The sequence below is a fragment of the Amblyraja radiata genome, chromosome 19 (genome assembly GCF_010909765.2).
Source record: "Amblyraja radiata isolate CabotCenter1 chromosome 19, sAmbRad1.1.pri, whole genome shotgun sequence".
Lineage (NCBI taxonomy): Eukaryota > Metazoa > Chordata > Chondrichthyes > Rajiformes > Rajidae > Amblyraja > Amblyraja radiata.
The window spans coordinates 24221092-24235153 of record NC_045974.1 but is presented as its reverse complement, the minus strand read 5'-3'; the positions used below and the strand labels follow the sequence as shown (position 1 = coordinate 24235153).

Here is a 14062-nt window from a genome sequence, read left to right as displayed (position 1 = left end):
GTTCCTTCCTGCACTGGTACAAATACTATTTCTTTAAACTTGACAACACAGACAAGGTTGTGAAGAAGGCATTTGGCATGCTGGCCCTCATTGGTCAGGGTACAAGAACTAGGACATCCTGTTCAAATGTGCAAGATGCTGGTGAGACCACACTTGGGAGTACAGCATGGAGCTCCGTTTACCTAGCTATGTCATTAAACTGGAAAAGGTGTATTGTAAGGAGACACTAAATAGGCTGGGTCTTTTTCCCCCCTGGAATTAGGAAGCCGATGGGTAACCAGATGGAGGTTTATAAAATCATGAGACAGTAAAGGTTTAAAGTTGATCTAAGGAGCAACTCTTTCCACAGAGGGTGGTGGGTGTATGGAATGAGATGTCAGTTAAGGAGGCGGATGTAAGTACAATCACCTTTGGACAGATACATTGACAGAAAAGGTTTAGAGAGATATGGGCCTAACGTTACCAGGCAAAAGGGCTAACTCAGGTACGCAGCTTGCTCAGCATGGATGAATGAAATAAAACAAAAACACTTAAAAAAAAAAAGATTTTAATTTTTTTTGCAAGGTTTCAGAACCTTCGCGAGAGGTGAGCACCAATTTTACTAGTAAATAATAACACATTAGTAAGTTTCCAGTAGCTGCCCATTCACTTCAAGTACATTTAATTGTATACAGTTGTAGAGAGGCAGTTCACATTCGATCATTTGACATGGGTGTAACCTGAACTTTTCATTCCAACAGCTTTTAAAAAAGTCATAGTAATGGTGGAAATCTCAGAAAGGTACAACGGTTCCCTTAATGAACGGTTAAGGCATTTACAACATGTGATGTCACAGTTGACTCAAATTTAACCCAAGAATGTAGCCTTTATTGTAACATGCAGGGGGGCAGGGGGCGAGTATGGTCTGACAGCACCGTTAACCAAGCCTCAAGCCAATTTAACTACTTGGCCACACTAACATTTGTGCTAGAATCCACAACTAATAACATATCAAAAATGAGCATGTTGATACTTAAGATGGGGAGAAAGCAGGAACTGATTTTGAATGATCAGCCATGATCATATTGAATGGCGGTGCTGGCTCGAAGGGCCGAATGCCTACTCCTGCACCTATTTTCTATGATAAGGAAGGGGCTACAACTGGTGGCAATGTTTTTAAATCAGGCATTTAGGCTGTGAAATGAGTTGGCAATCCTCATCTTTGCACCTAAAGGCCCTGGAACAGTTGACCTCGGACACAGTGCTACCGCCCAGAACTACAATGTCTTGGGCCTGAATGGTGTGGTACCTTGACTTCCGAACGCTACCAAGGTTTTCACATTGAGAGAAGTGCTCGGTAACTGGCCAGAACATATTTAGGAAAATGGGTTGGGTGAGGAGTGGCTGCTAAAGTTGCTCCAATGACGTAATGCTGTGCACTTTCAATGTCACTGTGTGTGGGGATGGAATTCAAAGCCAGTCATCTAAATTAAGCACTTCAAACTTTATTTTCCAGATTTAAATCTGTTCGGGACCAATGCAAAAATTGTTGCACAAGTTTAATTTAATGTTCTAAATAAACTAATTTAGAATTCCTCCAAAATGCATGCAATTCATAATTATAAACCCTCCATTTAATTATCTTACAACTTTATAAAAAATCATCTTTTACCAATAATACAACAAAATTAAAGCCTAAATCACTGGAGTTGTACTCTCCTCCAAATATCTTTTTTTTTAAAATTAAAATTTGCCTAAGAAATTATGATTTTTTTCCATACATTGTCAAGTTTTTAAGCTAATATCTATTGATACTTCAAAATTCTGTTGCAAGAGAAATTATTATTTCTGTTGACGAATGGAGGCCAAAGTAATAGCACAAGAAGAAATTGTATTCTTAAAATTAGAATCATTTGGATAATTTCACTTAAACAACTTCAATTAAAATAAAGACATATTTTAACATCAATGTGGTTGTAAAACATGATATTTTGTGCTATTAACTTTACAAAACGTGTGCATCTTTAACATTTAATGAAGACCGAATCCAAAGATGAAGTTTTGTTCAATGGAATTTTAGTTTTCAGTGTTTCTGATTTGCATTCATTGTTGAATCTGACATTATCATGTATAGGATGTGCATCTTTAAAAAAGGGATTCCATTGCACCTTTGTGTATACGACAGTAAACTAGGCAACTCCAAACAATCAACATATATTTCAGAATTGAGAATGCTGATTTTGTAGTGAATTTGCATAAACAAATGGGCACCTGGATCCATTTTTTTTTTAAAGCAGCTTTTGGTCCAAAATTACAATTAGCTGACCAATTCTGAGATTGCATCTGCTATTAATAGAATTTCAATGTGTGTACATTCTGAAAAAAGATAAATTGCAAAAGCTCCAAATAAACTAAACTATATTTCCCTATGAAAAGTTGATTTCGGACCCTTTTTTTGAACATCCACCACTATGACCAATCAGTACAGGCTATACTGTACCGAACCCGTTGCAAGATTAATGGATAACAACCTTGTAATTTAAACAGCTGAGCAAAAGAGAACATTTTTCCAGGAAGAAAATGACTATCAGAACATATTAAATAAATTTAAATCTTCATTTAAACTACTTTCCCCATACAACACTTCTGGCAATTCTAAAAGTTTAAGAGTTAAGCTTTCTGAACATTACTACATTATTAGTTTTACACATAATTCTAGAGTTCAAACATTAAAAAAATTCAAGATTTCTTCAGTTCAAAAACTGAGTTATTACTGCATTAAAACTGCAGCAATCTGGAAATTCTGCAAATATCTTCAATTCATGATGTACCTTCCTGAGACTGTTTGCATTAATTGTTTATTGAAGGAATCTGATCAGTAAATGACTGGGTCATCCACTGGCCATCAGGAACTTGACAAAATGTTGAGTCCGCATTGAATTCAGAGTTGCTGGTTGCTGCTGCAAAACAAATCTGGTCAATGTAACGCAGTACTTTCTAGATTGAAACTGACAAATAGTTCATCAACTATAACAAAAGCAGCAGTGAGCTGAAGGTATGAAAAAAAAAAAAAAAATTACAAGATGAAATTGTAAAGTCAAAGTGAAAGCATTTTAATGTCACCAAACATCAGCATCTTTGATGCCCAAATGTTTGAACATCCCATTTCCTGTGTCAAGACAAACATCAGGAAGCTAGGCTGGAAATCATTGAGTTTTGTACATTTTCAAACTAAAATTACCACAGGAACTGCTAAGAAAACAAAAAGTTGTCTTTGTACCATCCTTCAGAACAGAGTTGTTGGCAATCCAATTTTTATCAAAAGAATCTACATCAGGAATGACAAAAAAAATGGCAGCGTGTAGCTTTCGGGGACCATAGATTTACTGCAGCATTCTCCAGTGCCCTACCATTCATCGCACGCCCTGCTTTGTCCTACAAAATACAACACATCTCTCTGCAGTCCGTCTGTCTTTTTTTTTTCTTCTCGTTAAATGTATGTTTGATTCTAGTTTTATTGGGGCTCCAGTCGCGGAGCCTGCGGATCTCCATCACGGAGTTGGCCGTCTTTGGAGCTGTGGTGGCGCGCGGCTGCAACCCGACTTCGGAGCTTCGGAGGTTCCGGCTGCAGGCCCTGTGAACAGTAACATCGGGAGCTCGCAGGTCCCGGGTGGGAGACCGCTTTTCGGAGCTCCCGCAACGGCAACTTTTCCCGCTGGAATCGTGGGTTTTAAAGGACTCGGAGCCGGGGCCTAACATCGCCCGGCGCGGCCTGACGGCCGCGGGACTTACCGTCGCCCGCTGGGGGCTTTAACATCGGGAGCCTAGTTCGCCTCGACGTTGCAGTTGGACTGCTGGACCGCGGGAAAAGTACAAGGGAAGAGATAAGACTTTTGCCTTCCATCACAGTGAGGTGTTGAGATTCACCGTGATGGATGTCTGTGTAAAGTGTGTTAAGTGTTGGTTTTCAATTTTTTTGTAATTGTTAAGATTGTAGAAAATACAATTTTGTTCAATCCAAGCTGTTTGAATGACAATAAAAGGCATTCTATTCTATTAATTAAACTCCATCTGCCATTCTCCAGTCCATTAGACCAATTGATGCCAATTTTGTGTCCATTTGGTTAACTCCCCTGGATCCCATGTGACCCAACCTGACAGTCCAGCCCCATTATACAATATCTTGTGAACGGTCTTGAAGTCCATGTAGGTAATGTTTTACTGCATGGTCCTCATCATTCTTCGCCACTTCTTCAAAAAAAAGAGTTCAATCAAATTTGTGAGACACTATTTCCCATGCACTCGGCCATGCCGACTCTGCCTAACCAGTCATTGGTTGATCTGCACTCAATAAGATCATGGCCAACCTGATCTCAACTCCAATATGATTCCCTATCCCGATATTCACAGATTTTCCTTATTAGAGCAGTTTTCAGTTATAGCCACATTCCAAATTGCTGTGGCTTCTTCATGAATGCTCTTTGTTTTCTGCTACCAAAGTAACTGACATATCAGAAAATTGCTGAAGTGATCGTCGTTCAACTATTTTACGATGGCATAGGCTAACAATATAATGTGATTTAGGAATTACATGCAAAGCAAATTGGGTCCCCAACTATTGTAATTTGATAGAACATATAAAATTCTTCTGTTATAAATACAAAACCCGTGAATCTGTGAAAAAGACAGCATGTTTCACTTTAGAATAACCGTATTAACTTAATTATCCGAGCATTATACGTACATCATAAATCCATGGTTCCTGCAAGTTACTAGAAAATATCACTCACAGAATTGTTACAGGCCGGATTACTCTACTCATTAAGCCCGTGCCTGCTCTCTGCAAGGGCATCCCAGTTACACGTTTCTCTGCTTTTTTTCTGCATCCATACCACTTTTTTACTCTCGAGTACACAATACATTGATATATGAACTAATTATTGAACACATTGGTCCAGGTATGGTCTAGCTAGACTGACCTGGTTCAGCCGTAGCAAAATTGCACTGCCCATTGGTATCAGCGGCATTTTCAACTGGACCTCCATAAGCAGCATCATAGCCAGGGTCATGTTTTTCTTCTTTGATTGCCATTTTCTTTGCGTCAGCTGGAGGGAGAATCAAAACATTATGACTTGTTTCCCCTTAAACAAAGTTAACAAGGAAGGCAATGCCCATCCAGCTTGTGGCCTGACCAAGAGCGTAATTAATGTAGACGAATAAAATGGAAAGAGAATAGAATTTTTACTCATGGCCAACAAATGGGAATCAAACAATTTAACTTCACAGTGCACAATGTTTAGGGGCTCAAAGTGCTGGAGTAACTCGGTGGGTCAGGCAGTATCTCTGAAAAACATTGGTAGGTGGTGTTTGGGGGCGGTCAAGCCTGATGAAGGGCCCTGGAGCAAAGCATCACCTATCCATGCTCACCAGAGATGCTGCCTGACCCACTTCAGCAGTTGGTGACCTTTTGACAGTCAGTTTTTCCTATAAATACACATTAATTAAATAACCACCCTATTTAATTAGTCAACTCGGAAAATTATCAGATCTAGTTTTGCCAGAACTGGTTCTCCTTTTGTATTGAAATGAGAAAAAGTGTTCAGTGTGGAATCTGGCTGTCGTTAATTTATCAATTAGGGCTATATTACCCGTGCTAAATTTGAAATTGCTGACTTTGAATATAATTAGAAGAGCAGACAGATTAACCCAAGGTTTAAACTGTTGATGGGCGCAGCACTGAAATAGCAGCTCTGTGTAATCTGCAGAAGCCGATTGATTGGTTATTGCCAATTACTCACTCTATCTGGCAAAACTAGTTTGTCTGGATACCGGGAGCAAAATCGTTCTCTGCAATTATATTGGTAAATTCAAAGCCTTTCTTTAAATTAATCCATTTGTCAAATACAGCACAGCACTAAATGCTGTGCAGTGGCAAATGGTTTCCTAGACAGCAACCAGATTCTCGTGAAAACTACGTTTATTTTCTTGTCAATTTCAATATAGACATTGGACCTTTTGCAGACCTTTGGTTTATACTGTACATTGCATTCATATCATTTTTGCATCTTGTATTACTATCTAGACATAAATATTACTTTATTTCTAATGTAAAAGTACAATTTGCCCAAGTCCTGACTAACAAAATACAATGGAATGATGAGTAAATAGAAGCTTTAAGTTTAAATATTGAAGGGATGAAAGTTGGGAATACCGATCTAGCCCTCAAAGATTTTCAATCCAAAGGCAACTGCTTGAATTAAAACATGTTACTAACCTTGAGCTTTGTGCAAGTCAAATGAATATTCAACTTCTGAGACCTCTGGAGCACTCTTAATGCCTTTCAAATGATTTCGCAGTTCCTTCAGCTTGATATAATAATGAACCTTATCCTGGGCGCGAGGAAACTGTGCACACCTTGCACTGGAAGAGGGCATGACATAGACCACCTTTAAAATAAATTATTGTAATTTACCCTTATAGAAAGCCTGCTGATGGAAAAGGAAGTGGCAAAGCAGCTCAATGAGGATCTGTCTTGTATGTACAGGCAACAGTGAGCTGAAAGGATGAAAAAGATTAACGCGCAAATGTATGGGATGGAACAGTGGCGCAGCGTTAGAGTTGCTGCCTTGTAGCGTCAGAGTCTTGGGTTCAATCCTGACTAATGGTGCCGTCTGTACAAAGTTTGTACTTTCTCCCTGTGACTGTGTGCGGGTTCAGAGAGAACACTCTACTTTTCTATGTTTTGCTACTAAAGTGGATAACTCCACATTTTTCTGAATATATTCCATCTGCCATATCCTCACCTAGTCAGTGTGTCCACAAGCTTCTCTGCATCCTCGCAACTCTCATTGTCACACAGCTTTGCACCATCACATTTTTAAAGCAAGTGCTTTCAGAATGGTTACACTGAATGAAGAGAAGGGGAAGGCAGACAGATTTTTGCGACAAAATCAAAGTTAAGCAGCAACACAAATAAAACTATCCCTTAATAATATTTATTATGTGAGGATATGGCCCTGAGGCAAAGGAGAGTGATGGAGGTGGGATTTCAGACAAATTCTATATGCCATAGTCAGTTAAAATTAAGGTTCTTACGGTTTCTCCTTCTGGAATCTGGTGCGGCTGTTGCCCAAATTCCATTTTCTTGACCTTAACTCCAAACACTTCCTTGCTAAATATTTCATAAATACCTGTAATAAATGGTCAGCAGTGTCAAATTTTGCAGTATCAACAAATTAACAAGCTGGATTTCAATTATCAATTTCTGAAGCACTGATACTTTTTAATGGAATCACATTTTTGTCAATACCATCAACAGGCATTTTGACCAACACCTTTTTGTTGGACCCATTAGAATGCACAAAATTGTCAAAATGAGGGGCTGAGGGTTCTTCTTTCTGGGACATTTATGAAATAACACACTTAATTATTACGATATTCATATTCCTCGGAAAATTAAGTGCGCAAGTAGCAACTCTTTAAGGTTTGTTCTTAGATTCAGCCCAAATGTTCTCTCATTGTCTTGCAAATGATGTGGAAACTTTTAAGCCACCACTACGTCGCATTCTGCACCACTTATGCACTTAGGCAATTTCAGGTATCAATTTATCGTCAGAGCCAAAACTCAATTTGATTATACCATTTCTTAATGTTACTTACATTTTCCATTAAAAACAGCAATCCGTGGCTTATATTTCTGCAGCTTTTGTAAAAGTATTATCCCTCCTTCCCGAATTTCTTTACTGGAATAAAAATAGCAGTTACATTTTCATTCCAAGCAAAATTAAAACATGAACCTATTTCACACTTATTGGTCACCTTTTAAGGTCTTTACTTCCTGGTGTTGTTCTCTCTACCATGTTTGTGAAACCAATTCCATATTTCTCAGGTAAAGATCCATCGTCCATGTGATTTAAAGGCACGTCAATAAGACCGGACAGAAATAAGCACTTCCCTATAGAAGACAGCAGTTTGAGTGCACAGCAAGCTTTAAAATTGTTTTAGATAACACACAAACCTAGATATTCCATTTTGAAACGGCGTACCACCTTCAAATACAGTAATCCCTCGCTTTTACAGATCTCCATAATGGATTTTGGTTATAGCAGAATTCTTTAAGAATGCAAGCTGTTGGATAAACTGTGGAGGCTATTGAAATTGTCAAGCAACCACTTCAATCGTCACTTAACTCTGCTTGTAGTAATAAAAACACATTTTTAACTGTTAAAACAACATTTGTTATTGAAAACTAAGTGGTTAGAGCAGATCCTTTACTCAGTTATAGTAAACAATCGGCAATAGCTGACAGCATCCCCTCCATGTGTCTGCATATGCTGGAACTTACAAAAATGATTCCCTGGGCCAGGATAATGATGTCCTTTGTACGCAGCCATCAATCCAGGATTAATTCCAATCTAAAACAAACAGCAGACTCGGTATAGATTGAACAGGAAATTATAATTGGTATTCAACACAAGGTAAAATACAAAGCCAAAATACTTGGCAGTCAGGCTCGCTCAATTCTACCCAAACTTGTCAACGACAGAAAAGCTGTTGGTATGCACAAAGATCACTGTAACAACTTGGTGAGCTCGCAGCTACTAGTGCTGGCCAATACTCATTATCAGCAATGGATCTCCACAGGTGAACTCAATCCTATCCATACAATATTCCCAGCAACGTAAAAGGGGGAAAGCCATGAATAAAACAAAACTTCAATTTCCTGTCTATGTATTATCTTAAAGACATATCTGAAATCTTCCTGTAATCAAAGGGGTTTAATGGAATCTTGGACCAAATATTTGAATGAAATTGCAGAGGTTTATTCCAGACACTAACAGAAATTACAATTATCCTCCTTTTCAAAGGGGTACATGTTCCATCACAAGCACAGGGGAGAAGACCTGACTAAGCAAGTCAAAACTATAAAGATGAAAGATGATAAAGAGCTAAAGTTTAATCTAATATTATACCTTATTTCACTTCTAAATTATTCTCTTGCCAAGAAGAAAAAGCTCCTCCTTAGCATCACCCAGTGTATCCCTGAACAGAGCCAATGGTGAGTAGATAAAAGGGGGCTTGGTTCGGACCACCTCCAAGCTGGTATTCCCGACAAGTACATAGATTCTGATCTACAGCATCAGATTTCCTAGCTATGCAATTATTTTGATTTATAACAAAAGTAGATTAAAATTCTATGGAGGCATTTAAAAACTAGTTAAGTAGATTCCATTGCACAGAGTTGCCGAAGTAAACATTGCAGGGTACTCTTTCTGCACAGATTGTTTTTAAACTTAATTTTTTCCACATTTATAGGGTTATTTTGCATTGATTGAGAGCATTGTAGCAGATTTAATATTTTCTACTGTTACTGCAGATGTAATTACATAAGTGATGATGTATTGTGAGACATGCACTGTCATTCAAATATAGCACGGAAGCACCTGTGCTCCCTTGGGGTTTATGAGACTAGAAATTTGCTTTGAGAAACTAGAGCTACTGTTCTACAATTAGCAAACACTATGCATTTACGTACCATCTTTAACACAATGAAATGACACAAAACAGCCCCCGACATCACGACAATTAAAAATCTACAAAATTATCACCTGGTTTTACATCTAAACAAGTCCAGAATATTCCTGGCCATTTTTCTCCATTATATCCTTGAGGCAATTAAAATCCTTGCTCCCCATATCCTAATATTAAGTCCCATTCACCAAATACTCTTGCGCTTGCTCTTTAAGCTGCATGCGTTAAATTATACCGTAATCTTAAAATGCTTACTTTTGTTCAGATCCTCCTTGACCTCACTTTCTCTCCCCAACTGCTCCAATTTCTGGATGTAGTGAGGTGGTAAGGCTAACATTACGGAGGGATTATAGGAGGGTAATTAACTCAAAGGGAAGAGAATTATGAATTTGCACCATAAAGTGCTCCTATTGTGAATCTTTAATACCATAATATCACATCTCAGATTGTGTTTACCAATATTCAAGCTTAATTTTATAAAACAGGATTACATTAAACCACAATCCTTATTTTAAGCATCTCAACATGAAAAAAAGGAGATTGAAAAACTTGTCTGAGTATATAGTTCAAGAACAGCTTTTGTGGTTTAAAATTCCAAATCCCCACTATTAATTCCATTCATTTTCCTTTAGTCAGATTATAGAAGTGAGATCGAGCGACTGTCCATATGGTGCCAGCGCAATAACCTGGCTCTCAACACCAGCAAAACCAAGGAACTGATTATGGACTTTGGAAGGGGTAGGAGGGGGACCCACAGCCCCATTTATATCAAGAGCTTCAAATTCCTGGGCGTGCACATCTCTGAAGATCTTTCCTGGTCCGAGAACACTAATGCAATTATCAAGAAAGCTCATCAGCGCCTCTACTTCCTGAGAAGATTACGGAGAGTCGGTTTGTCAAGGAAGACTCTCTCTAACTTCTACAGGTGCACAGTAGAGAGCATGCTGACCGGTTGCATCGTTGCTTGGTTCAGCAATTTGAGCGCCCTGGAGAGGAAAAGACTACAAAAAGTAGTAAACACTGCCCAGTCCATCATCGGCTCTGACCTTCCTTCCATCCATAACGAATAATGTTATGAGCATTTAACTTGGTCCAATCAAATTTAGAATAAACATTACTTACAATCACAATGTCTAAGCCATAGGTCAATATATCTGGTAAGGTTTTAGTCAAAAGCTCAGCTTCAGTAGTTCCGTTGAATCGGTCAATTTTTCTCTTCACGGTTTTAAAAGAATCTGTGATTTTTTCTTGTTTTCCTTTTGATTTTCCCGTTTTGGCTCGTTTAGTTCCTGCTCCCTCAGATTTCTTTTGCTGCGTTCCTGCTGGTCTTCCTCTTTTTCGTTTTGGAGCTGCTGAACAAACACATCACTAATTCTGAATTGTAATCATCAGCATCATAACATCACTTCTCAGAAAGCTTTATATCAATTTTCAGAAATCCCTCGAGCTCACAGCAGACACAAACTTTGACTTTAAATAAACTTTAACGTAGAGTAATTTTTTGCTGATTACAAATGTTAAAATTATTTACAAGTTCAATATAGCCTCTAAATGTACTGGTTAAACTCATCCTGGATGGATGTTAACTTCATGCCAGTGGCAAAATAATTATGTTAATAGAATATAAAGGTGGCTGAGAATTCTGTCTATTCACTGCATTAACAGATTTGTTACATATTGTATTGCAAATACTTATTTTATTCAGCTGAAAAAAGGGAGTATCGAGTTGAATTTCCATACAGCTAGAAGTGCCACATCACTACAATCGAGTAGCATATAATGTTGCATGTCAGTATCCATCAGTAAATACACTGTTCAGAAAAAGTCAATTGTACGTCCTTGGGAAGTGTTTAAGAACAGAGCAATATTGTGATGCCAGTTTTGTCTCAACCCAAAACATTGCATGGGTCTCCAAAGATGCTGCTTGACCTGCTGAGTTACTCCAGCACTTTGATTCCTTCAGTTTTGCTCATACTATTATAGGAAGGATGGAGTTAAGCTGGAAAGGATTCAGAGAATAGACACAAAATGCTGGAGTAACTCAGCGGGACAGGCAGCATCTCTGGATAGAAGGTAATGGGTGACATTTCGGGTCGAGACCCTTCGTCAGACTGAGAGTCAGGGGAGAGGGAGACACAGAGATATGGAAGGGTATGGCGTGAAAAGGAGTCATCAAAGGGGACGATGCTCAAGGAAAATGTAGAATAGATCATTGTTCGCTAGAAGGTGACAACAAAGCATACAAAGATAAAATGTAATCGGAAAGCAGGGGTTACATGAAGTTAGAGAAGTCGATATTCATACAGCTGCGTTGTAAGCTGCCCATGCGAAATGTGGTGCTGTTCCTCCAATTTGCGTTGGGCCTCACTCTGACAGTGGAGGGGGCCCCGGACAGAAAGATCAGTAAGGGAGGGGGAATTAAAGTGTTTAGCAACCGTGAGAACATGTCGGTTTAAGCAGACTGAGCAGAGGTGTTAAGTGAAACGATTGTCGAGACTGTGCTTGGTCTCGCCGATATATAGGAGTCCACACCTGGAACAGCGGATACAGTAGATGTGGTTGGAGGAGGTGCAAGTGAACCTCTGCCTCACCTGAAAGGACTGGCGGGGTCCTTGGATAGAGTTGAGGGAGGAGGTAGTCAGTTCTCCCTCCCAAGCCAGCATCTGCAATTCCTTCCTGCACAAGGGTTCAGATAAGTTTTGCGAGGATGTTGCTGGAACTTAAGAGCCTGAGCTATAGGGAGAAGTTGGAACGCTATTCCTTGGAACACGAGAGGCCGAGGGGTGATTTTATAGGTGCATAAGATCATGAGGGGAATAGATGGGGTGGATACACAGACTCTTTTATCCAGAGTATGGGGATCAAGAGCCAGAGGACTTAGGTTTAAGGTGAGTAGAAAGATTTAATAGGAACCTGAGTGGTAACTTTTTAATTTGTGGGTGGTGGGTGTATGCAACGGGCTGCCAGAGGAGGAAGTTGAGGCAGGTACTATAACAATGTTTAAAAGACATTTGGACAGGTACATGGAAAGGAGAGATTGAGAGGGATATGGGGCAAACAGGGCAGATACGACTAGTTTAGATGGGACACCTTGGTCAGCATGGGCAAGTTGGGCTGAAGTTTGTGTGTTCATAAGTCATAGGAGCAGAATTAGGCAATTCAGTCCATGGAGCCTACTTCACCATTCAATCATGGTTGATCTATCTTTCCATGCTCATGTCTTCTCCCCACATCCTTTGACACCCTTATCGTATCTATAAATCTCCACCTTAAAAATACCCAATGGCTTGGCCTCCACAGCCAATATTCCAGATTCACCACCCTCTGGCTGAAGAAATTCCTCCTCGTCTCCTTTCTTAAAGATGTCTTATTCATTTTTAAGAGATTATTTATGTATAAACATAAAGTTCTAAACATTAAACACAAATGGTGCTGTACTGAAGGGCGAGTCTCACTTACCCGGTGCAGCCTCGGGCGCCGGCTGTAGGAGCCCGGGCGGCGGGTAGCCGTCGGGCGGCTGGACGTCCACAGGCTGCTGGCTCGGATTGTGGTACCTGAGTGAGGAAGATGGAGAGCGAAAGATTGGATGAGTGGAGTAGGCCCAAGGCGGAGAGAGGCCGTCGTTGCCCATGGCCTGGCCCGCTGGTTCACTCACCAATGCTGGCCGTATCCTGGCGGCGGTCCGGGGACCGGCGGTTGCGCTTCCATGATGGCGGGCGTCCGGGGCCTGCTCTTCCTCATTAACGCCGGGGCCCGCTCTTCCTCACTAACGCCGGGGCCCGCTCTTCCTCACTAACGCCGGGGCCCACTGGCGCCGCTCTCCCTCACTAACGCCGGGGATCACTGGCGCCGCTCTTCCTCACTAACGCCGGGGCCCACTGGCGCCGCTCTCCCTCACTAACGCCGGGCCCGCTGTCCCTCACTGGCGCCGCTCTCCCTCACTAACGCCGGGGCCCACTGGCGCCGCTCTCCCTCACTAACGCCGGGGATCACTGGCACCGCTCTTCCTCACTAACGCCGGGCCCGCTCTCCCTCACTGGCGCCGCTCTTCCTCACTAACGCCGGGGATCACTGGCGCCGCTCTTCCTCACTAATGCCGGGCCCGCTCTCCCTCACTGGCGCCGCTCTCCCTCACTGGCGCCGCTCTCCCTCACTGGCGCCGCTCTTCCTCACTAACGCCGGGGATCACTGGCGCCGCTCTCCCTCACTGGCGCCGCTCTTCCTCACTAACGCCGGGGATCACTGGCGCCGCTCTTCCTCACTAACGCCGGGCCCGCTTTTACGCATTAACGTCTCTCCCTCATTCACCGGCGCCGGGATCCGCGTCCCCACCACGGGGCCGCACAGTCACCGCGGCAGGGGCTGCCCGACTCCCCCACCTCCCCGGGCAGGGAATCTACATATTACAGCAAAACCTATTCTGCACATCATAGGCACAATACCAGACTAAATGGATTGATCCTAAATTAATATAGAAATTTATCACGAAATACGCAACCGCTTTGGTATTAAATAAGCTAAAAGTCAATTTATTGACCGGTTTTTATCAACC

At 41.1% G+C, this 14062-nt stretch overlaps 1 protein-coding gene across 6 annotated transcripts; it reads right to left on the bottom strand.

Moving 5' to 3' along the window:
* Positions 1–535: 535 nt before the first annotated feature.
* tdg (thymine DNA glycosylase) lies at positions 536–13872 on the bottom strand. Of its 6 annotated transcripts, none has more exons than XM_033038057.1 (11): positions 13754–13872; positions 13166–13294; positions 12970–13064; positions 10633–10862; positions 8324–8393; positions 7798–7933; positions 7639–7721; positions 7075–7169; positions 6254–6425; positions 4959–5084; positions 536–2936 (listed from the first exon to the last, which is right to left on the bottom strand). In XM_033038057.1, exons 1-11 carry the CDS (start codon positions 13795–13797, stop codon positions 2830–2832), a joined length of 1287 nt encoding a protein of 428 aa, XP_032893948.1. In that variant the 5' UTR covers positions 13798–13872; the 3' UTR covers positions 536–2829. The 6 variants fall into 6 exon arrangements, with proteins under 6 accessions (XP_032893948.1, XP_032893946.1, XP_032893947.1 ...); XM_033038055.1 differs by having other exon boundaries at positions 536–2939; positions 13754–13871; XM_033038056.1 differs by having other exon boundaries at positions 536–2939; positions 10633–10859; positions 13754–13871.
* Between the last annotated feature and the right edge of the window lie 190 nt (positions 13873–14062).

Bases quoted from the DNA above. Each gene is read 5' to 3' on its own strand.
- tdg (XM_033038055.1), bottom strand. From the start codon at position 13,797: ATGCGTAAAAGCGGGCCCGGCGTTAGTGAGGAAGAGCGGCGCCA. The intron at 10,863-12,969 runs GTAAGTGAGACT...GTGTTTGTTCAG, and splicing joins GGCGCCCGAGGCTGCACCGG to CAGCTCCAAAACGAAAAAGA. The intron at 7,170-7,638 runs GTAAGTAACATT...CATTTATTACAG, and splicing joins TGCTGTTTTTAATGGAAAAT to GTATTTATGAAATATTTAGC.